This window comes from Sciurus carolinensis, chromosome X (assembly GCF_902686445.1).
Source record: "Sciurus carolinensis chromosome X, mSciCar1.2, whole genome shotgun sequence".
Classification (NCBI taxonomy): Eukaryota; Metazoa; Chordata; class Mammalia; order Rodentia; family Sciuridae; genus Sciurus; species Sciurus carolinensis.
In genome coordinates, this window is record NC_062232.1 from 15,137,662 (window position 1) to 15,163,846 (window position 26,185).

A 26,185-nucleotide genomic window follows, 5' to 3' on the forward strand; every position below is an offset into this window, starting at 1 on the left:
ACTTCCTTGATAAGACCCCTAAAGTCCAAGAAATAAAACCAAGAATCAGTAAGTGGGATGCCATCAAATTTAAAAACTTCAGAACAGCAAAGGAAATTATTAGGAGCATGAAGAGAGAGCCTATAGAATGGAAAAAAATCATTGTCAGCTACTCTTCTGATAGGGGATAAATATCCAAAGCATATAAGAACTCAAAAACTTAACACTGAAAAAATGAATAACCCAATCAATAAATGGACAAAAGAATTAAACAGACATTTCTTAAAAGAAGAAACACAAATGGCCAATAAATATATGCAAAAATATTCAACATCATTAAGAATTAGAGAAATACAAATCAAAATTACACTAAGATTTCATATTATTCCAGTCAGAATGGCAAGAATCAAAAATACAAATAATAGCCAGGTGTGGTGGTGAATGCATGTAATCCCAGCGGCTTGGGAGACTAAGGCAGAATGACAAGTTCAAAGCTAGCCTCAGCAATTTAGTGAGGCCCTAAGCAGCTCAGCAAGACCCTGTCTCTAAATCAAATGTATTTTTAAAACTATATTTTTAAAAAGGCTGGGGATGTGGCTCAGTGGTTAAGTATCTCTGGGATCAATCCTGGTACAAAAAAAAAATACAGGGCTGGGGATGTAGCTCAGTTGGTAGAATGCTTACCTTGCATGCACAAGGCCCTGGGTTCAATCCCCAGCACCAAAAAAAAAAAAAAAATACAAATAATAATAAATGCTGGCAAGGATGTGGGGAAAATAACACACTCACACATTGGTGATGGGACTGCAAATTAGTACAACTACTCTGGAAAGCAGTGTGGGAATTCCTCAAAAACTAGGAATGAACCATGTGACCCTGCTATCCCATTCCTTGTAGTTATCCAAAAGAACTAAAATCAGCATACTCTAGTGATATAGCCACATTGATGTTTATAGCAGCACAATTTATGGTAGCCAAACTATGGAACCAACCCCGATATCTGTCAACATAAGAATGGATAAAGGAAATGTGGTATATGTACACAATGGAGTTTTTACTCAATCAGAAAGAATGAAATTATATCATTTGCCAGTAGATGGATGGGACTGGAGAACATTATGCTAAGTGAAATAAGCAAGACTCAGAAAGTCAAGGGTGAATGTTTTCTCTCATATACAGAAACTATGGCAAAATAAGGGGGAAAAAAGGAGGGGATAGGATATCGTAAAGACATAGGGAAGCTCAGTGGATTAGAAGGAGATAGGGAGGGTGGAGGGACCAGAAAGGGGAAGAATGAATTTAACAAAGTCACACTATGTGCATGTATAAATATATCACAGTGAATTTCACTTTTATGTATATGTAGAAAGTACCAATCAAAATTAAACAAATGAGTGAAAGGAAGATAAACAGAGTTGAGGAATAAGAATGGGTACTGGGTATTGAAATAGAGTAAATCAAATCCCATATGCTCTAATAAAAAAATTAAAAAGGCAAATGGACTGAAAAGACACTTTTCAAAAGAAGAAATGCAAATGGACAACAAATGTATGGAAAAAATGCTCAATACCATGTCATCAGGGAAATGCAAATCAAAACTACAATGAGATATCATCTCCCTCCAGTTAGAATAGTAATTATTAAAAAATGAAAAAATAATAAATACTAGAGAGAATGTAGAGATAAAGGAACTTCTATACACAGTTGACAGGAATGTAAATTAGTATAACCATTATGGAAAACAGTATGAACATTCCTCAAAAAACTAAAAATATATCTACTGTATGATTTAGATATCCCAAAGGATATAAAATAAAAAAAAAACAAAAGATACCTGCATAATCATATTTATTGCAGCACTACTGGCTGCAATATGGAACCAGTCCAGGTACACATCAACAGATGAATAAAGAAAATTTGGCATATACATACCCAATGGAGTAATATTCAGCCATAATGAAAAATGAAATCCTTTCATATGCAGCAAAATGGATGGAACTAAAGATGATTTTTATGTTAAGTGAAATCAGACTGACACACACAAAAAAAACAAGTATTGCATGTTCTCCCTCAAATGCAGAAGCTAAAAAAAAAAGAGTCGAGAATATAGAATAGTGATTAATAGAGGTTGGGAAGGGTTTGTGTGTGGGGTGGATAAAAGAAGATTGGATTTGATCAATGCACATTGTATGCATGTGTGGAAATACTACACTGAATCCCTTTAATATGTAATGTTTACAAAAATGAAAATATAAAAGAGAAAACATTATTTGTTAGGGGATGGAGGTTGGGAGAGGGGATTGTTCAGAAAGAAACACAAAGGAAATTTTGGGGGTGATAAAGATATTCTAGATTTTGACTGTGGTATTGGATTCTTGAGGCTCTATCTTGGTCAGAACTCATTCTATCATATTCCTCAAAAATGGGTGAATGTTACTGTATATAAATTATACAACAGTAAGACTGATTTAAAAAATTAACTCTGGTGCTAGAGTGTGGCTAAGTGGTAGAGCTCTTGCCTCACATGATGAAGCCCTGGGTTTGATCCTCAGCACCGCACACAAAAGAAATGAACTCTGAAATCCACCTTTGGCATTTATTAGCTGGTGACCTTGGACAAGTTACTTACCTCATCTGTGCCTTAGTTTCCTCATCTGTTAAACAGAGACAATAATACTAACTACCTTGTAGGAGTTATTGTGAAGATAAAATGAGTTAATACATGGCAAGTGCTTAGACACTCCCTGGCAGAGTAGGTGCTTAATACACGTGATGTTATTCTTGTGGTCAGAACAAGACCAGTCTCAGTATGGAGACTTTGCTTCCAGTTCCAACACAATTGATTATGTAACTGTGGGAGTCTATCTTCTGGGAGCCTCTTGTAATGTCAAAGTTGGGTTAATGTTGTCTGTCACCTGCTCTGCCCACTACACAGGGTACTTAGAAAGATTAGATGGGATAAATGTGAAATCAGGCAATAGCTAGTCATTCAAGCCTGGATTTCTTTAAAAACTGGGGAAAAAAAAAACAAACCTGAGAGGACTGTCTGGATTCTGAGTCTCTGGGTGAACTAGGCAACAATTAATTGAGATGTTGAATACAGGAAGAACACTTTTGGGATTGTCAGGTCCAGAAGGATAAGTTTGAGATGGTTGTAGGACATTTAGATGGACTTTTTTTTTTTTTTTTTTGTACCAGGGATTGAACTCGGGGGCACTTAATCACTGAGCCACATCTCCAGCCCTTTTTATTTTTTATTTTGAGACAGGGTCTCACTAAGTTGCTTAGGGACTTGCTAAATTGCTGAGGCTGGCCTTGAACTTGTGATCCTCCTGCCTCAGCCTTGCTGAGATTACAGGTGTGTGCCACCATCATTTCTATTTGACAGATGGAAATAAATGCATAGAGATCACAGAGAGAGGTCAGAGCCAGAGAGAACTTTTAAAAACATTAATGAAAATGTGGTATCTAAGGGCAAATATAAATGAAATCATCCAGGGAAAGTATGGAAAGAGAGAAGAGAGCCAAGGACTGGGCTCCCTGTAACACCAGCAGAAAAAGGCAATAAGCCCTCAGAGGAGATGGAGAAGGTGAGACAGGTCCAGAGGAGAAGTTAAAGTAGAAGCCAAGGGAAGAAAGAATGAAATAACAGAGTTCAACAAACACCAAAACAGGTTAGGGCTGTGGGAGATACAAAACATGAACATAAAATAGTAAAGGGGATGAGAAGAGTAAATAAGTGAAAAAGAGCCAAGGTAGTCAAGTGCTGCCCTGGGGCTGGACAGGTATAGGCAGTCCGTCAGAAGAGAGATTTAGTGGAAGAGAGAATGGAGAGACAGAAGTCTCCAAATACAAGAGGATCATCAAGAGCTCAGCAAAATACATAAAAGACTTGTATCAAAGAGATAGTCACTTATCAATTTCAGAATGATCAAAGGGAAAGTCTTAAATCATTCATACATTAAAAAATAAATATTTTTAAATAGAAAAATAATTACCAAACTATTCTAGGTATTTCATACAACAGTAGAATCATACATTTCTCCATCTGTGTTTGATTTTTTCACTTTGCATAATGTTTAAGGTTCATCTTTTGTCATAGCGTTATCAGAACCCCATTCTTTTTTATGGCTGAATAAAATTCCGTTTTCTAGTTATACTACATTTGGCTTATCCACTCATCTGTTGATGGACACTTGGGTTGTCTACACCTTTTGGCTATTACAATATGATGCTGCAGCTAACATTGCTGCATAAGGATTTGAGTACCCAGGAGAGATGCTTGGTCATATGGTAATTCTACATTTACTATTTTATTTTTTAATTTTTAATTTTAATATTTTTTTTTGCAGTGCAGGGGATTGAATCCAGGACCTTGTGCTTGCAAGGCAAGCACTCTACCAACTGAGCAATATCCCTAGCCCGGCTACATTTGCTTTTTGAGGAACATCTGGGCAACTCTTTTCACCACAGTTGTTTAAGGACTGTTACGTTGGTAGCATTGTGTTCCCTGCAATCCCTTGCACTAACTGTCATGAGCAAGAACTTCTCAATATTAAAATCAATTTCTTCTTTACTAAATATTAAGTACAACTAGAAAGGATTAGAATTTGAGATAAGAATTTACTTTGGAAAATTATCTGAAGTTTAACCTGGTTTTTAATATCTTAAACGATGTTTCCAACAAAAACAAAACCACTTAATTTGAACACAATGATTCATAATTTCTTAAGACATGTTTAGCCTTCTGGGGATGTGATTCTATTCCTTGTCATCTACAATAGGTGCACTTGAATGTCAAACAAACTTCAAACATGTTTGAAACATGTGTGTGACTACCTTAAAAGACGACATCAACTATAATCTAAGCCACAGAGTAAATTAAGCAAGGCCCAGAAAAAAGTCTAATGACAAATACAAAGATGCTACAGTAAATATTTCTGAGCAGGGGGATTATGAATTTTTCCCATTTACATACCATTGTATGTACTTTGTCAAAGAACAAAATTTCAACAATGGAGTTTCAAGGATCTGAGTTACTGATTAATGAACTAGGCAGCATCCCATCTACAAAACAGAAGGGAGTTCCAATGAGTTAAACAGAGTGGGTGATTTTTATAGGCAGAAAGAAGTGAAGGAAGGTAGGGACAAGGAACAAATATCAGATTAGTCATTTCAAAGTTACTTTTCTCATAGGGATGTAAGTGAAATCTTGAAGACTAATGGGATTTTGCTATCATCTCTCCTGATTTCTTGGAAGGAAACAAGGGACAAATACATAGGTATTGGTGTGGTGACATGTAAGAACCTTAACTTCATTTTGCAGCTGCGGTCTTTAACAACTTTTTTTTGGTGGTGCTGGGGATTGAACCCAGGGCTTTATGCACGCTAGGCAAGCACTCTGCCAACTGAGCTACATCCCCAGCCCTGTCTTTAACAACTTTTTATTTTCAGGGAAAGATGTTTTGTTTTTCCTTTTAAAAAACAGCAGTAAGATGAATTGAAATGTTATATACTTACGTTAAATATTGCAAATCAATAATTTTTATTAAAAACTCAATACAATGCATACTTAAATAAGCCTACCCACTTTTTTATGATGCAAAAGGAGAAATGGCAGAGAGTAAAACTCCACTGGACTACAGTGAAGTAGGCAGTCTGAAGAGGTAAAGCTTGTTCACATTGACTTTTAGTGACAGATATCCAATGAATAGGATGTTCTACTTTCTGAAGATACAGAAGAGCACTATTACTCGTAATCTCATCATTTAAATAGCAGTTTAACAGTGGGTTGGTAAACTTCCAGAACTATATTTATTCACATGTGGACAGGATTAATGGGATTGCTATTTTTTATTTTAAAGTTTTAAATTTAATTTTATTTGAATGCAATAGAAAAGAATTAGAAATGAAACAGAAGGGGCTGCTACACTTCATAAATGTTTCTTCATCACAGACCTACTGGTTCCTCAAAGAGCTAAATGAGGCAGTGGTTATTAAACTCAGGTATACAACAGAATCCCCTGAAGGATTTAGTCAATCACTGGTCGTTGGACCCCACCCCAGGGTTTCTGATTAAGGAAGTCTGGAATGGGGCCAAGAATCTCCATTTCTAACAAGTTCCCAGGTGATGCTGATGTTCCTGGTTTGACACCACACTTTGAGAACTCAGACTGTGCTAAGATCAAGAAAAAAAAAGACTACAAAAAAGTTAAGGTGGGTCATTTGGGTTTTTTTCCCCTATAATCTTAAAAGATGTTATGAAACATCTCCATGATAGAGATAGTAGTACCTAGTCTTTATCCCACTTTCCCTCCCCCATGTCCCAATCTGTCAATGCGTGTTAATTTTTGTCAAGATTTCTAACATTTATATGCTATTCTACCACTATGATTCCTATTTAAGCATCTTAATTCTGTACTTTAATGAACTCAAAGCTCATAAACATTCCTTTTGCTGGAACTTTGTTAGGAAATCTGGTATCCCTTCTCTTCTGAATTCTCATTAAATGTTCAAAACCAGGGTCTGTGGACCCAGTCAAAGATATACCTTATTCCTGTAGGGTTTGGCTTCCCCAGGCTGCTCTGAGGGTTGGGAAACACCTAGTTCTGGTGAACCTCCCCTTTTCCTGAGATTCTGAGATGGCAGCAAAGACTTTGGTGTCCCAAGAGTTTTCCTTGACTCTCCTGCATGTGGCCTGCATGTCACCCCATTAGTCCCTTTGTTTATACTGGGGCCCATTATTACCAAGATTTTGTCAACATATTTCTTTATTCAGTGCCACTTATGGGGGATATAGAAGGGATCAAAGTCATACTATACCTTATGCTATGACCATCTTCTCCCTTCCTTATTTGGTGGTTACTGAGTTTGCTAGGTGATGGAAAAGGAAAGACTTTCTAACCCATCTTTACTTTTCCTGCTTCTGCCTAGAAGTATCCCATCCTTTAAAAAAATGATCCAAGGGCTGGAAATGTAGTTCAGTGGTAAAGCATTTGCCTAGCATACACAACTCCCTAGGTTTGCACCCCAGAACCACAAACAACAACAACACAAAACAAAACAAAAACAAAAAAACAAAAAAAGCAAAAAATCTCATAAAAACTGATTTAAAATGAAGGCTTCATTAGGTAAAACATGATACCTTTTTACATCCACATAAATTGTTGTAATGTAAATATAATAGTTTTTTCCCAAAGAAAGAAAAAAAGAAAATGTATCCTCCAAAATATTCATGACCATTTTCTCTGTGAGACAACCAGGGGTAGTTTTAAATTTTAATTCTGTATTGAGTTACTATAGATTAGCATGCAGCCATAAGAATAAGAAATAATATAATAATTATAAGAAATAATATAGAGAGATTCCATGTACCCAGTTTCCTTCAATAGGTCAATTTTCAAAACCAGCAAAACCACCAATAGAATAGTACCTTCTGAGGTTAGTGAAGAATTTCAAAGAGGGGATGCTCAGCTAGGAATGTCAGTGTTTCAATCTTTTGCATTTATGTCTATTATAATACTTAATATTGTATGTTCTAATTCTTTGTCAGTCTCTTCCCTGATAGTTTGTGGGGTTCCCCACAGCAGGGACTGTGTCTTAAACTGTGTTCTTAGTGCCAGTGAAGGTCCTAGAATGCAGGGGGGAAGTGGAGGAAGCAATGGTAAGAATGCATCAAAAAAGTCTCAAGTCTTATTCATTCAAGAATGCAGATTCTTTCCAATTAAAAATGCTATGAATAACCTGTTTAACTTACATATGAATATTAGATATGTAGATCCTAATAAACAAATCCTATTCACTACTCATTCATCACCATTCAATTAATATTTATATTTAATGAGTTCCTACTAAGTGTCAAGAGACTAACATGGTCCCTTGTTCTTATTTTATACACTAAATTATAAAGTAAGTTTTCCTATTTAGGCTTTATATCTTATACATGCAATATTTTTTGAATAGGTATTTTGCAGATAGCATGCTTTGCATTTTGAGACAGTGACAAAGTATATCTAAATAGGACTAAATTGTGGAATGAGTAATATTAAATCGGCCATCTTATCCTTGCTACAATAAATAAAAATAGAGCTATAAAACTGATGCTGTTTAACAAGTCTCATTTTTATGTCTAATGTCCATTTTCCCTACTAGACTGTACTGTAAAGGCAGGGTCCATGTGTCTTCTTTATTGCCTTAGTTTAAGCACAGCATCTATGAAATACATAATCATCAAGTAAGTAATTAAATATTCATTCAAGGCTCATAACTGTCCTCTAGAACATGGAAACAAATGAGATTGATTCTTTTAAAATTTTAAGACAGATTTTATAAGTACTGATACAATACACAGTTGTCATACTGTTTGCATTCATTTCTTTTTTATCATAAGCAGAATGTTAAATACTTCTGGAAAACCTGACCTACAGAGAAGGTACAGTACAAGGCAGGCCATCTACCTAAATTTATTATCCAGTTAGCAATGAATCAAGTGTTCTTGCCCCACCTCCCTTATCACTGACTCATTTAAAGCAAAGACTGTCTCATCTTTTCAAGATATGCAAAGACCTAAATGTTTGTAGTAAGATTTTTCATAATCCTGTTATGAAATACCAAGTTCTTACCAAGCTTCATGTTTTGATTTAGAAAGTTCTGTCTTCACAAGTACTGAGCATCATTAAAGATCAACAGGTCCTACCCAAAGCTATTAAGTCTCAAAAAAATTAAAATAACGTTCACACAAATCGTTCAGTAACTTCTTCAAGCAGAAAGAGCAACAATATTTTACTTTATTACAAATAAACATTTCACAAAAATTTAGTTGGGAATGTATATGTATTGTTAAGCAGAACATAGAAAACATAAAGAAATCAGGTACTGGGACCTAAAAATTTCACTTAAAATTCCATCGATTCTATCTTACATATAGTAGGCACACTATACATATCAACTGAACTGAAAATAAACACTCTATAAGATGTGCTTGCAAAACATGTAATGCTGTAGTAGTAAAGTACAATTTCAAATATGAGATTTTGTCTGTCACATTTTTAAAAGCCTTTAAAAATATGATATGCACAAGCTTGCCCTGAGGGAAAAATAAGATGGAATATAGATTACAAAATCTTTACATTTTCCACAATAGCATTTTGAAATTGGAAAAGAGCAAATAGTTGTGGAAACAACTGAATGAACAAATTACTAAAAATTCAGTGCACTCACAACTACCTGATGGAAAATTTGAAGCACCTTTTCTCTAGCCTTCTTATATCGTAATATGAAATGTATGAATTATATAGGCCTTAATCTTCAGAAACTTAAGAAAACTTCAAGTTATAAGCCAAAATGTCATCAGAAAAAGAAAAATCCAGTATAAAATTAGCTACTGTAAGGCCACTGTTAAAGTTCTTTCATGTACAGACACTATACAATTCAGATACTTTTGTTTTACATAAACAAAGCTTTCAACATATAAATGTCTGGATATAACTTGGTTAAGTTCTCTCGAAACCATGCTTAGAGAAAAATGCATCAACAAATAATGCCCTTCAAGTATTTCTATTGAGACTTTTTGCAAAAGAAACTGTAGTTAATACAACTTTTAAACTGAATACTGTAATTTAAAAGCAATTTAAAGTGTAAAAAAGTTGCAGCATTCCACTACTGAAAAATAAAGTTATTTTATCAAGAAAGTTACAGTATTAGTGCCTTAGTGCCAATTCTAATTCCCGACAAAAACAGATGCTCCCAAATATCCTCCTGAAGTGTTGCTTCGGTTTGTAACAATTCCAGATTAGGTTTCTGTAGCAACGTTTGGATATTCCTATCAAGAGAAAACAAGAGAAATATGGACTTCAAAAGAAGACTCAATCAGTTATAGAATCTGAGCTAGAGTTGACATTGCAATTTTTGACAGTTTAATTTATATAGTACTACTTGCACCTTGAGATCCCCACAAAAGTTATGTGAAACCCCAAAGACACAAAGTAATAAGAAAACACATCAAAGCAGATATCAAATGATAAGTCAATAAGACAAAAAAACATGACACTAGATAACACTGGTATTAGTAAATTGATGAAAACAGCACTCTGCTACTTGGGTGAGTTTTGGGGAGGGAGGGCATCCCTAGTGTGAACTTGAGATCCTTAAACCTTTGTCTCTCCCGTACAGAGCCTGATAGGGCACAAGTACAACCTCAAACTACTATTTTGTCCTTCACATAATGTGGTATTTCTAATTCTAAAATTATATGGACTTTTCTAATGACTGATAACTTCAGAGAAAGCTATTAAAGGGGAGAAAAGCTTTCTTGCTTTCAGATGGTTACCTACAATGTAAAAAGACATAAGGTTTCAATAAATACAGGTAAAGAATTCACAAGAACAGTAAGACTATGATTAAAGGGTAATGAATGTGGACTTCCTATTGTGATACTATGCAAAATATTAAATTATCAACTACAAACTGGACATAAGACCATGCAACTAATAAAAACAAAAATGGTAGAATGACATGTTTTTCAGGGACATTAAAGAATAAAAATTTATTAATACATGTATCCTTACCTTTTACTAGGATCTTACATTATTAAAACTGAAAGAAATTTAAAAGTTGATTTATTTTTGGCATTTATATTAGTATGGAAATGTTTAATTCCAAACAAAAACAGTGCTGATAGAAAATTCTTATTCTTCTATTTTGGTTAATGAAATGTTCAAAATACATGCAATTATATTTTGTTCAACATCATTCCTTTAAATAGAGGTAGACTGGATCATATTTTTACTTATACAATATAAAAATCATAACTTTACCTTCAAATAAAATAAATAAAATATTACCTACTAACAACTTTAAGAGGAAATTCTACCTACAATAATTCTAAAGAAAATTCAACTAAAATATCTTTTTCATAAAAATGTTTCAACTATTTTGAATTGTGTTTACCCTGGACATAGCTTCCTCCATACCGTCTCTCAGGTTAATCCCCTACCCTTCCACTGATTTGAAAGCAGAATGCTGAACTAGATATATGAGCTTCCTCTCATCTAGGTCTTTATAAATTGACACCTGGGTCACTACAAATGTTGCTTTACTGGTCTTCCTGCACCTCATCTTTCTTTCACAGAAACCTGCTACCAGTTGCTAACCAAGTGACCATCTTTCTCCTTCTCAGTCTAGGAAGATGTCCTCCTGTTAACACATCAAATCCTGAATATACCCAGCTTTGGAGGCTCTCTCTACTTCATACACTCCCATTTCACTTTAACCCTATAATTTACTGCCAAAAATGGCATTAGCCTTTTCTATGTCCAGCTCTTCTCCATGCCTTAGCTTACAACCTACCTCCTCCATGAAAACAGTTATCAATAACAGTACTTACATTCCCTGACTATTCCTATCATACTGATCTTTTCCTCCTGTTAGGCATTTAACACCTATAAAATTAAGCTCTCAAAAATATAGGTATATAGAAAAAGAGCCCTTGGAAAGGCCTGCTTACAAAGTTGGCCCTTGACCAGCATCTAGGAACTTAAATTTCAGGAGGGTTCCAACCATTAACTGGTACATGCTAAAATTATTTGTGTAAAGAATATGGTTTCTTCTGAATATGTCCTTTCCTTCTGGGAGGTTAGAATTTGTATGTGTGCCTGAAGGGGGTGCCTAAATGATCAGTACTCAGCGAAAGCCCTGGGTACTGAGTCTAGCGAGCTTTCCCAGGCTGGCAACATTTCACATGTGTCATCACAACTTGTTGCTGGGGAAATGAAGCAAGACCTGTGTGACTCCACTTGGAGAGGACCCTAAATTTGCACCTGATTTCCTCCAGATTTTGCTTCAAGAGCCTTTTCCTTTGGCTGATTTTGTTGTGTGTCCTTCCTCTGTAACACATCATGGCCATGAGTGCAATGAGATGCTGAGCCCTGGTGAACCATCAAATCAGCGGTCCCTGACACAATGGTTTTTGTTCACTTAACTTTTTAGAGCATATGCCTAGGTGTGTGTGAGTGTGTGTATATATGATAAGATTCAACTCCATTCAAAAAGCATTTTCTAAAGACTGATCAGATGAAAGGCAACAGAAGAGGAAAGACTAATGAGACCCCTTCTGCTCTCAAGAAGTTGATAATGTATTTGGGGAAGAAGAAAGGTAAACCATAATAATTAGAAATCAAATGAGACAAGAGTTAAAGAGGAGGCTTTGGTAAGGCTTTATAGTGGGCCTTAAAAGGAAAGTACAGCTTGATTTAAAAAAAGAATAGGGATCAGGAGGCTATTTCTAGCCAAGAGAACAGTAGGAACAAAGGTACCAGTACAGAAAAACACATGCTATGCTCTAAAAAGCAGAGGGCCATGGGGAAATGTGGCCAGGACTAGACCTAGCTAACAAGTTTGGTCTCTTTTTTTGTAGGCAACAGAACACTTTGAAAATATTTGTGTAAGAGAACATGATACAATCTGTGTTCCAGAACAATAGCTATGCTAGTAGTAAAGAGACTGAACAGGCAAATTGCAGGAGGCAGGGATACACAACAGCTTTCAAAGCTTCCAAAAAAGAGGCCAGGAATATGTAAGAATCTAGACTATAGTAAAAGTGTCATTTTCAATCAGAGGGCAAAAGACAAATTCTACAATAAACAGGGTTAGAAAAACTGACTAAATCCATTGGGAAAAAATCAGATCCAACTTCACATTTTATCATATAAATAAATTCTAAATGGATTAAATATTTCTATGTTAAAAATTAACCATAAAACCACCTAAACGAAACAAAAGAATTTTTATGAGCATGATATGAAATCTAGAAAACATATGGGAAAGAACAGAAGCTCAGTGAATTAGATGAAGGGGAATGAAGGGAAGAAAGGGGGATAGGAACAGGAAAGACAGAGGAATGAATTGGACCTAAGTCTCCGATGTTCATATATGAACACACCATATCACTGAAACTCCATATCATGTACAGTCACAAGAACGGGACTCTAATTAGAATAAGTTACACTTCATGTCTGTATAATATGTCAACATACACTCTATTACCATGTATATCTAAAAAGAACTAATAATAATAAAAAAGAAACCATATGGGACAAACTTGACAGATTCATGACCATCTAAAAGTTCTATGATGCAAAAGCCACCATAAGGAACTGACAAACATAAACACAAGCAAAATGTATGATAGGTAAACAGCTTCAGTAGATCACAAGCTCTTATAAACCAATAAGAAAAATCACCATCCCCTAATGGAAACACTGGCAAAGTATAACAATAAGAAAATTGAGGGAAGAAATACAAATGGCCAATGGACACATAAAAAAGATGCTCACACCATTAATAATCAAAGAAAGGCAAATAAGAACTACTATCTGCTATTAGGTTGACAGCTGATAGAATGTGTAGTGCTATCTAGGATGTTGGTAAGTAGACCCTTCCATGTACTGCTGGTAGAAGTATAAGTAAGTAAAAGGGGCAATATGGTAAGGTACCAAAATGTCAATATGCTCAAGCAATATTACTGAAAACCTGTAAACTACACTGACGTCATCAACAGAGGTTTGGCTAAGCAAGTCAGGGATCACTGAACTGGGGCACACACACCCTTAGGAGTATATGAAGACGTTCCAAGGAGTATGTGAGTACAAATAGTTTGAAGGAATTAATTTCCTGATCCTTGAATTCCCAGTGTTCATTTTCCAAAATTATCCTGCCTGCATAATTAGTTAAGTCTGGTTCCCTGCCTTCCACCTCACACATGAAAGATACACCTTCTTCTTATCCTGAATCTACTATTTTGTATTACCTGGTGAACCTCAAAAATGACACTTTGAAATATTGGTGATGGTGTCAAGAAAGTGAATGAACACTAACAACTACTAATAAATAGCATACTTTTGTACTTTAAGTCACATGGTTTTTAATTCTTTTAACTTCACTTAACAAAAACTGAAGAAGGACAAAAATCAAGCTGTCAGTGATAGAACACTCAAAATACTTTTGGTGATAGATCACTAAGTGATTTTTTTGGCCTATAATTCAGAGTGAGTCCAAAGAACCGAGTGGCATTGCTATTATAGGAGTCCTTTCTTTCCCATCTATATAATCATATAAACAAGGTTTTCAGCACTTACATCTATAAAAAGAAAAAATAGAATTAGAATAGATACTTGAACACTATATTATTCTACTAGCAATAAGTAATATTTATCTATGAATACACAAACTAATTGAAAAAAGAAATGTATTTCCAGTAAAACTTCTTTTGTTTAACCAATACTTAATAAAATTTGTAATATATTTATGGTATTTTATAAACTACAACATTAACTCAATCCAGAGAAAATATTTAACACCTAATAGTCACAGAAATCTAATAACATTATGTGCCAAATTAAATTTGATGATTGATAAATACTTTAAAAAATAAATTCTATGGGGGAAGCAGAATGAAATCTAAATTTAAGGCAAAAAAAGAATGATGTACAATTTCTTAGTGGTAAAAGAATGTATTTGTATTTTTTTTTAATGAATGATGCTAGTTATCAAATTTCTGTGGTATGCAGGTCCCACTGAAGAGATTTAAAAGAATGATGTAACAGTTTTATTTAAGACTGTCAGTGTTTATAATATGCAGGAAATTATATCCTTTACAGCAACTTATGATTGAAAAAATAAGAGATAACCTAAAAATGTTTAAGAAAGTAGATAATTTTACAAAATTTTATTGGAGTATGTGAGCAAAATGGTTTGAAAAGTGCTTAAATAAACAATACATTCATACAGTGGAATAATATGCAGCCATTAAAACAAATGAATTGAATGGAGTTATGAATGAGTGACAGAAATAAGAAGACTTAGAACATTAAAGCTGGAAAGAGAACTGGGACAAATGATTAGCAGGATGAGTATCTAGGTTGACTTGGCTAGCTGCAAGAGCTATGGAACATGAGGGGAAGTAATCCATCTGGGGAGGAGAGTTTGATATTATTTTTAGCAGCTACAGTGAGATATAATTCACATACTATATGGTTCAGCTATTTAAAGTGTATAATTCAATGGCTTTTTAGTACATTCACAGCACTGTGCAACTAACAACCACAGTTTTAGAATATTTTTCTTACTCTGAAAATAAAACTTACATACACCCTGCCCCCAAATTTTCTCCTAATTCCTTGATCCCTGGCAATCACTACTCTATTTTCTGTCTCTAAGGATTTGCCTAGACATTTCATAAAAATGGAATCATAAAATAGGTGGTCTTTTGTGTATGGCTTCAGTCATTTAGCATCATATTTTAAAGGTCATCCATGCTGTAGCATGTTTCAATACAAGTTTGACTTTGAACATACTAAATTTGAGGTGCTTTTAGGATGTCCATGTGATGGTGTCTGGGAGACAGCTGAATATCTGGAGGTCTGGGGAGCAGTCAAGATAGAAAACATTAACAAAAGTGAAAGTGAAATCTAGGAAGAGGAGAGGGTAATCAAGGCATGTGGGAGGTGTAAGAAAGGAGAATAACAAATATCACACCAGGAAATGCTTTCATTTAAAAAGAATGTTTGGAGAAAGAGAAACCACCAAGTAAGACATGGAGGTCAGAGGGATAGGTAGTGAAACCGGAGGCTCTAGATCATAAATGTTCAAAGGCAATGATATCCTTACACTTCCTTTGTACCCAGCACACTTTAGCTCAGATATTGGTGGATATACAATAAATCCTTGTTGATTCGTCTGATCTTGGTTCCCATCTTATCTTTGTACTCCATGACTTCTACAATATCGTTCAACCCCCAAAACCACAAATTCCAGTCTCTAACTTCCTTTCATGCCCTCTTCTCTCTTTCCTTCCTGTCCATAGGCAGAGATCTGGTAGGCACTTAGCTTATAGGTACCTGAGGCTTTCTGGATAATCTATGGTGCTTAGGCACTCTGACCAAATGCACAGGAAGGCCAAGGTGCTTAGGCCTTACTGACCAAATGCACAATTGCAGACGGTTTTTCAGAGGCAACGTTCCCAGAGGTGGCATCATGAATTCTGACTAGGTTATTTGTCCTGTTCTGACACATAATCAGATCCTCAAGAGTTTCTAAAAAGCCTGTCTCTGATAAGCAGATGATATTTAATGGGGGGCACTTCTGAATGCTAGTGGATAAAAGATAAGCCTTATTTCAGGCAGTAATAGATATACCCCCCATCTTCCAACCCAAGCACAGAATCCAAGAAAAAAGAAACCCAGTAAAGGGGATTCAGGTTGCCAAATGGGATTAATATGACAAGTGTGTGATGAATAAGGAAGGATTTTCTACTTCTGATTGGAAATCATACTATTTTGTTGGTGTCTGGGGAGCCAATGCAGTTTTAGGGAAGACAACATCATTCTGGGAAGTGGAAGAAGAGGACATATTAGGAAGATGTCTAGGATCCACCACCACCATTCCCCAAGGTTATTCTGTGTTGCAGAAAGGAAGAACATTGTCCTATGGCACAGAGACAAACTGTACCACAGATAAGGAATGCAAGATGTTCGAGTCATGAATGATCAGTCCAGGCATTCTAATACAGTGGGAGGATGAGGTATCCAGATAAGAACCATCTAAATATTCCTGGTGGACCTTGAGACATGTGGAAATCAGTAGATTTATATCTTATTTATATCTAATTCTAGGGTATCTCAATTAATGAATCATGCATCCTTAATTAATCTAGATGGTTGGTGTAATAACTGCCAAAACATGAACTTGACATGGCAAAAGGCCTAAGTGTGCAGAGATACTACCAAGGCTAAGATGGCTCTCTAGGGCAGGACCTTCAAAGTTCCCTATGATGCTAAAGCTTGGGATAAAAAGTGATGAAAGTGTGAACTGGGGGTGTAGTCCAGTGGTAGAGTGCTTGCTTAGCATGGATGAGGCCCTGGGTTTGATCCCTAATACCACAAAACCTCATACATAGTAATTCAATTTGAGCAAAAGTATCCCTAATTTAAGGAAAAAAGGAAGGCAACATTAGAAGACACCAAAGATTTCAGGCCTTCATCCTTTTCTTTAGAACATGGGGTAAAATGCACTAACAGTTCTAAGCCATCAGTTTTTCTACATGGAATTGGGTTTCAGAGCAGCACAACACTACTGGGACAGCTTGAAGACCAAGTTAATCTTAAATACCTTAGCTCAGACCCTGGAGGAAATAGAGCAGCTGCAGTGCATCACTTCCTTCCCTAAAGGTTAGAAAAGTAGAGCCCAACTGTTAAGTAGGGTGCTAACAGTAGGGTACCGGATTTAGTGGTATACTCATAGAGCTGGGTTTTGCTAAAACACGAATCTGTAAAAAGGATGGTTATGGCTCGCTTGCAGGCACTGACAATAGCGAGACTGGAAAAGCCCAGGTCAAAGTAAGCTATACTACAAAGACATGTGAAGGAGGATCCAGAAAAGTAGGCCTAAGAAAAAGAGTACTAGACACTGGAATTGTAGTAGAGCCTGATTTTTTAAAATTTAGCATGTTGGGACCACTTATAAAGCATTTGGATGTCAGTGAAAGGCAACAGGAAGGCAGGGCTGTGACCCACACTGGATTCTAACCATGATGATATAAACAGTCTAGGCCTAAAGATTGAAAAACTATAACAGGTTGTAGCTCCCTCTAGAACACAATTCCTCTATTCTATGATTATGGCCAAATTCTGATTTTTATTTGCTGGTGGGCAATGTAGCCTGAAAGAATGTGGTAGTCAGCAGGAACTGGGCAAAATGAGGCAAAGAAAAGAAGATGAACTGAAGTGAGTTCAAGAAGCATACAGAAACTACAGGTTAAAGCACAGTTAAGCAAATATTTAGGAGTCGTACGTAAGTCACCTAAAACTTGGAGGTATAAATGGAGTTAAATTAAGCTAAAACTCAAAGTTCAGCATAGAGTGACTACAAGAGAAACAGACACCATGTGCCAGAAACCCAGTCCTTCAGTTGAGGAGAAGACCGGATTCAACCTTGCCCCTCAAGTAGAAAGCAATACCAGCTTCCCTTAGAACAGCCAGGTTGCCACTCACGACTGGACACAAATGTCTAGAAGATCTGCTTCAAAGAAACCTGCCCCACAGAGCAAGAAGAAAAGCAGCATCTCTACCCAAGCCCCGGCACAGCCTGACAGAAGAAAATGACTCCAATGTCATTCATGCTTTTAAAAAAGAGGTAGTTTCCTAAAACTGTGAGTGACATACATGGTGAAATTAGAAACCTCACTTAAGGTACTCAACTAAAATTGGAGGGTGGGAGAGATTATATAAGATATTCTATTTAATTCTACAACCTAGAAAAATAATCAGTTATCAACCTACTGGTCCATCTTTTGAAAATGTAACTTTTACTAAAATCATTTAAGCAAGCTCAGTGTAAAGTGTCTATAAACATGAATATTTAAAGAAACACTTATGATTTAAATTTATAAAAGTACAGTTGGGTTATTTGATAGCAAAATTAGAAATATGTACATTTCTCAGAAAAAAATGGCCTAAGAGGGGTGGCAGGGGAGGAAAAAAAATAACAGAATGAATCAAAAACTATTACCCTAGGTAAATGTATGATTACACAAATGGTAGGCCTCTACTTCATGTACAAACAGAGAAACAAGGTGTATCCCATTTGTTTACAATAAAAATAAATTTTAAAAAATGGCCTAAAATTATGAATAAAAATGAATCGAAAAATTGGCAAGCATGCCTCTCTTAATTGATTTAATACTACTGTTCTCATTTAAAATATAATTATGTGGAAGTGTATCATATATATTTATGTTGCACATTCAAATACTAACATGGTTAATTTAAATAAAATCAATCTGTAACTAAAAATATACAGTTCAAATTATCAAGAAACTTGTTATTAACATTAAAGAGTTAGTATGATGGAATCAACCTCAGTTTCCATCAATGGATGAATGGATAAATAAAATGTGATATATTTACACAATAAAGTACTATCCAGTCTTTAAAAAGAAGGAGATTCTGTCATTTGTGATAATGTGAATGAATTTGAAGGACATTATGTTATGTGAAAAAAGCCAGGCACAGAAAAATAAACATCATATGATCTAACATTTATATGAAATATAAAAAAGTTGAACTCATAGAAGTAGAGAGTAGAATGGTAGTTACCAAGGGCTGGGGGGATGGTGGTGGGAGGTTAGGGAGATGTTGGTCAAAGGACACAAAATTTTAGTTAGAAGGAATAAATTTAAGAAATCTATTGTAGCTGGGTGCAGTGGTGCATGCCTATAATTACAGCCACATGGACAGCTGAGGCAGAAGGATCAAAAGTCTGAGGCCAGTGTCAGCAACTTAGCGAGACCCTGCCTCCAAATAGCATGAGAGAGAGAGAGAGAGAGAGAGAGAGAGAGAGAGAGAGAGAGAGAGAGAGGGAGAGTGGGTGGGGGAGGGGGGAATTGCACATGATGACTATAGCTAATACTAATATATCATAAACCTATAAACTGGCGAGAGTAGATTTTAAGCGTTCTCATCACAGAAAAATAAGTACGTAAAGTAATGCATATGCTAAATAGTTTTCATTTTGCCTTCCCACAATGTATGTGTATGTGTATGTATGTGTGTGTATGTGTATTGTGTATATATATATAAACATCGTATTGTACACCACAAATACATATAATTTGTACTTGTCAATTAAAACCAAATTTTGAAAAAGAGCATGTAGTAGTAATGGTTGTATAGCACTGTGAATGTAATTAATGCCACTGAATTGTATATCATTAAAAAATCATTAAAATGAAAAATTTTACACTATACTTATTTCACCACAATTTTTAAAAAAATATATTAGTGGGGGTAAAAAGATGAGTTAGAGTATTTTGAAATTATACACCTTTTGTATAGAGTTAGTTCAATATTTTTTGGCACTCAGATCACTTATGTTGTATAAGACTAAAATGTATCAGTTAAAACTTTTTACCGAAATTACCATTTCAAAGATTAACTATACAACAGAAATTCCAAAGTAAAAATTTCAAACGGTTGGCATATTCAAAATATTTCAATTATAATAGCTAAAAGTGTTTTAAGGCTAAATAATCTCACAACTCTATTAGCGTTACTTCTTGAAGTTTTTATTCAACTATCATATAACATCTTAGAAATCTAGGTTGATTCTTAAATCAAAACTAAATGAAAAATCCCATTTATCTAATGAACATAGATGATTCAGGAGTTCAAAAGTCACTCAACATTTTTAAATGATCATCATCCAACTAACCTTTTTTTTCCTCAGTAATCTGTCTCTGAATTTATTAGTGATAAATCCCCTTGGACCAGCAAACCGCAAACGCTGATATTTAGCCTGAATGTATAAGCTCTTCTGTACCAGGTCTGATTTATATGGGGGATGGAGTCTACCACCTCTAAAGTTGCTCTGTAAAGGGAAAAAATAATTAAGCATTAAAACTATAATTTCCAAGTCTACAGGTAGATAAATGTCTGGTACGTAGAGCTGCCCTTGATTCTAGGCATTACAGATTGTAGAAGGGAAGGGGTTCATGATGGTCAAATACATTTCCCCTAACTAGTTTACTAGTTTATTCTATATACTAATTTCTTCAATAAAATCTTTGTTTTACATAAAAACAATTTTTAAAACTGATACATAAAAGAATTTGAAATGACTGGGCATGGTGGTGCATGCCTGTAATTCCAGTGACTCAGGAGGCTGAGGCAGGAGGATTACAAGGTCCAAGACATTCTTGGCAACTTAGTGAGACCCCTGTTTCAAAATTTAAAAAAAAAATAAGAAGTGCTGAAGATGCAGTTTAGAGGTAGAGTACCCCTGGGTTCAATGCCCAGTGACACCATAAATAAATAAATAAATAAATAAGAAATTTGAAATGAATTCTTTAACTTCACCATGCTAAAAAAATACAATTTTTCAAAACCCCCAAAGAGCTAAAATTATTATTATTAATTATTATTATTATTATTTTGGTACTAGGGATTGAACTCTGGGGCATTTGATCACTGAGTCACATCCCCAGTCCTATTTTGTATTTTATTTAGAGACAGGGTCTCACTGAGTGCTTAGCACCTTGCTTTTACTGAGGCTGGCTTTGAACTCATGATTCTCCTGCCTCAGCCTCCCAAGATGCTAGGATTATAGGTGTGTGCCATGGTGCCCAGCTAAAATTATTCTTCTGATTCATAGTGACTATATCAAATATCAATGAGGGAGGAAAGACATTAAGAATCAATATTTAAGAATCAAAAATTTGGTTTTTGAAGGTTTCCTGTTGAAATCTTCAAATCGATCTTTCTTTACCACAAAAAAACCATTATAGCAATATGGATTATAAAGACAAATTCCTAGCCTGCATACTGTCCAGTACTATAATAGGCATAAGAGGACAATGAATGTTTGCGTGTTCCCATGTGGCCAATAAGAGGAACTGGTATCGTAATTTAGTGCTAGGGGAGTTTGGTTACTCACGAACCTATCCTCTCCAAATCTTCTGAAACAATTCTCTATATCTCCTTCCCTCACTCCCCCTACCATGTACTCCTCATGGCCTCCTGCGTTTCCAGCATCCTCCTAGAATAGTCTAAAACAGAAGGGAGAAGTAGCCCAATTGTTTACCTCTGCCTTATTAAGTCTTAAAACCTTGACTACTTGTTAACTCACTGGAAGAGGCTGCATTAAGTAAGCTCTTGACTATAAAAGGATTTCTCCCTCAAATTATCCAACTAAATTCTCCTGCAAAAAAAAAAAAAAATATATATATATATATGTAGGCCCAGGGTTGTAACTCAGTGGTAGAGTGCTTACCTGTTGTGCATGAAGCCCTGAGTTTGATCCCCAGCACTGGAAAAAATTTTTAAATTAAAGAATAAATGTGAAGCCATATGAAGCAAAACTCTAGGCAAATTTAAAAACGTAATAGAACAAGTTCAACATAAAGTGAATATCGGGAAGCCTAATTCCAGGAAGTCAGGAGAAGATATGGTAGAAAAGATAAGATTTTGGTGACCCAACATGCTCTCTCAGGCAGTTAACTATAAAATTGTTCTGAATTTACTTAACAAAACCTGTATCTAATACTTTATGCAAGGGAAAGACTAAACAGACACACCCTTTTTTCTGTAGGGGTGGGCAATTTAGTGGAGTTGCCAATCTGAGCACCTGACAGGCAGCTAATCTTAACTGATTTTGCCAATAGGAGTCTCTATGGATATACAAGACAAGGGCTGTCCAAGCTTGAAGAATAAAAAACGGCATTCAGTTCTACTGGTACAAATAGGAAGTTGTATTCTTCCATCTCTTCTTACCACTCACGAATTAAGGATTCAACCAGTGTTCACTTATTGGGCACAGACAAAGGTCAGATTAAAAGTTGCAGACTCTCAACTTTAAAATAGCAGGCACTGCATACCAATTCATTCCCAAATTCGTTCTTTTTTTTTAAAGTAAAATCAGAATTCTACTCAGATTAGTATTTATCAGGAATAAACTTTATTTTCTGCTAATTTGCTTTCACCTTCTCAATTTCTCAAGCAAATGCTCACATAAAAAGGAAATCCCAGCTGGGCGTGGTGGCACATGTCTGTGATCCCAACAGCTTGGGAGACTGAGGGAGGAGGATTACAAGTTCAAGTTCAAAGCCAGCCTTAGCAACTTAGCAAGGTCCTAAGTAACTCAGTGAGAGCCTGTCTCTAAAATAAAATATAAAAAATAGCTGGGGATGTGGCTCAGTGGTTAAGTGCCCCTGGGTTCAATTCCTGGTACCAAAAAAGAAAAAAAAAGGGGGGGGGGGAAATCCCAGCCACTTTAAAGGTGATCACTGGAGTCCAGGAGCTGGTTATTCAACACAGCAAGGCACCATTTCAAAATAAAACAAAAACAAAAAAAGAGAAACACTATCTAATTATATGTAAACATTTGATGACAAAGTTGCATGGAGAGGGTTTTATCTTTAAATCAAATTCTTTCTTTTTTCTTAATTTAAAACACCATGAGTTATATTTCAACTATTACATGACCAGGGTCCCAGTCAATAGTTACTCCTTTTGGAATGCCTGGGTAAGAGTTTACTACTGATAAACTACTAAGGCTTAAAACAAGCTACAATTATTTAAAAAATAGGGACACATTTGCTTTGTAGAAATTTAAGATCTGTGAAGGTGAAGATCCATCTTCTGTGCTGTTTCAGGCTGGCAAGATTAAGGGATCAAAGTCTCAGGGCAATGGGCAGGATGAGATAGGCATTTAGGATAAGGAGAGAGAAATAAGGAATCATAAGGCAAACAACCTCAAGCCACTGAAACGCAGAAATCATGTCACTGAGATGCAGAAAACATAGTTGCAAACTTGGCCCATGCCTTTGTAAAAGGAGAGAAATATACAAGGGTAGGAAAACTGGGGATTAAATTGTGCAGCTCCACCTTGAATGCACTTCCAGTCCAGCTCTTCTATAAATATTGGACCCCCAGCTCAAGTCAGCGCTGCTTCTCACTCTCCAGACAGACCGCAACTGTCCCTTGAATGTGGATCTACCTTCCTAAATAAACCTTTCTATGACTTTAAAAGAAACAAAGTTTATGTCTGAATAAGCCTGTAAACCCCTAAATAGATAGCAAAGAGATTTCTTCAACATGAAGAGTTAACCAATAACTCTTAAATAAACTAAGATTAAACATACTACGCTATTAAAGAAACCAATACTATTGTTCACAAATACTATAATCACTGCATTAAATGAAAAGCCTCTTCAAACACTACTTGTTTACCCTCTGACAATAAAATTCAGTTTAAGCAGCAACTAAGGCAATGCCAGAAAGAAAAGATACTGGGGCTTAGTAGCTGAGTTGCCATTGATGGAGCAGCTGTTTTTTTTTTTTTTTTTTTCTTTTTTCTTTTTGATGATACTAGAGATTGAACCCAGGGCCTCGCAAGTATAAGGAAAGCATTCTACCACTGAGCTACAACCCCAGTCCTGCTCCTGCTATTTAAAGGGGAGACAGAAGCTGGGTGCAGTGGTGCACATCTGTAATCCCATTGACTCAGGAGGCCCAGATGGGAGGATTGCCAAATTTAAGGCCAATCTTGGCAATTTAGCAAGACCCTCAGCAACTTATTGAGACTGTGTCTCAAAATAAAAAATAAAAAGGAATGGGGATGTAGCTCAGTGGCAAAATGCCACTGGGTTCACATTCCAGTACCAAAATATAAAAAATAACTAAAGGGGAGATAGATACTTGCAAGGCTATGAAAGGGGAGCACTGGTTACAAGACTCCCAGCATTAAAAAGACTAAGCTAGTTCTTCAGTGAAAGTCATAACAATGTGTTAGGCTGAATTACAGCTTTACAATTATGGCCTGAATAATATTTAGGCATGCAGACAGAGTAATTAGAATGTAGGTTCTATAATAATTTTCAAAAACTTGGTCACTAGAAATAGATTTTAATCTTTTTAAAATTTGGATTTTGGTTTATGTTCCATCCTCAGAGTACTTAGTAAAAGGAAACAGATAATAGAAATTATTGGCAAAACAACTGTACAGATGGTATATTATAGCAGAGTAATTAAAATAACTAAGTAGATTCCTCTTTTTGCTCTTTTAGAAATGGGGATGTCATACATGATGAAACAAACATTATTTATTCTAGGCTCATTTTCCAACTATTAAAGTTACAGAAAATTTCAGATGAGAGAATTATAATCAGACAATATAATTTCATTAAGACTATATGAACGAACTTGATATCTCAGCTAATCCTGAGATTTACATGGTTCATTTTTGTTTACTATATCTTTGAATTAATCTAATTAATGTAAAAAGTAAATTTTAGGAAATTTATTTTTTCTTTTTTTGTGGCACTGGAGATTGAACCCAGATGTGCCATACAATAGAGCTATATCCTCAGACCTTTTTAATTCTGAGACAGGGCCTTGCTAAGTTGCCCAAACTGACCTCGAACTTGCTATCCTCCTGAGTAGCTGGGATTATGGGCATGAGCCACTGAGTCTGGTTAGTATTTTCTTTTCTTAGGAAGGACTATCTCCTCACACTATATACTATATTACTATGAAAAAATTATTGACTTCTAAGTAATCATAACATTATGCAACTTTAAATTATTGGTCAAGAGGAAAGATCGTTGCATATGTTTTGAAAAATACCTAACAATTAATGATAAAGAATCTTCCCTTAAAAAGGTAACAAGAAATAAATCGTGATGATCTTACAAAAATACATTCAACTATATCTGAGTAATGAGAAGAACAACTTGTAGAAGCACTGAGATCTGTAAATCCATCTACACTGCCTCTAGGTGATGCAGACATCACAATTTCAGTTGATTTGATGCCTCATTACTCAAGAGATTAACAGATGGTATAAAACATTTATATCTCTATAGCTGTAGCTATTATTGAAAACTCAATGTCATACATGTTTTAGGTATATAAAGCACTGGATAAAAATGTAATCTTGTAATGCCTACAAATTATGCTATTCCTAGTGGGAAAAAAAAATCCTTTTAACATCTAGAAACTTTGTCAAGAAGCCAAGTATTTATAGATCACTCAACCACCCTCCTAAGTCTATGTTAGGATAGTTTATACTACACCTTTCTGTTCATACTAATTTCTTCTTAATCAGCTAAGTACTCTGTCAAGCCTGCCTGGTATTTTCACAAAAAAAAAGCTTGAATTCTTTCCTTTTTTGTGGGGAGGGGTGGAGACAACACAGTGAAAAAAACGAACAAAGTACCTGTCATAAACAAGAAATTCAGTCAAAATGGATTTTAAAAACACAGCTTTTGAGAGCAAGGAGAGAAATATAATACTTTGGACTATTGCTTTTACTCCATTTGGGGGGATGAGTGTTTTAGATAATCAAACATGTTGGTTGATTAAATACTATCATCTGTCTTAGATATAGATGTAGAAATGATTAGAATGTGACAAAATACACTTTAAAAAATTTGTCTGGACCAGAATCTTTCTCTGATGAACAAGAAGGCCTCTCTGGTGGTTGCATGTCTATCTGTGGGCAGGGCTTTTCAATCAGTAATTCTTGGGAAGTGTGAGAGCTCTGCATTTAACACCTTAGAGGTTTAAGGACAGGCTTAACAGGAGGGCCTGGGACCTTGCCTGCATCCCCGCCTAGAGCCACTCCACCTGTATCTGTCTTGTGCATTTGTATTTCCAGG

The 26,185-nt window shown here is 35.5% G+C and overlaps 1 protein-coding gene across 9 annotated transcripts in view; it reads right to left on the reverse strand.

Annotated features, from left to right (window-relative positions):
* Window positions 1-8,343: 8,343 nt before the first annotated feature.
* Window positions 8,344-26,185, reverse strand: part of Bclaf3 (BCLAF1 and THRAP3 family member 3) — a 62,898-nt gene continuing 45,056 nt past the window's right edge. For 2 of the 9 annotated variants that reach the window (XM_047535789.1, XM_047535790.1), the window contains exons 11-13: window positions 21,799-21,834; window positions 20,243-20,397; window positions 8,348-9,801 (exon numbers count right to left, since the gene is read on the reverse strand). In XM_047535789.1, the coding sequence (XP_047391745.1) occupies window positions 9,678-9,801; window positions 20,243-20,397; window positions 21,799-21,834 (315 nt within the window). In that variant the 3' untranslated portion in view covers window positions 8,348-9,677. The other 7 variants (XM_047535796.1, XM_047535792.1, XM_047535795.1 and 4 more) reach the window with 7 other exon arrangements.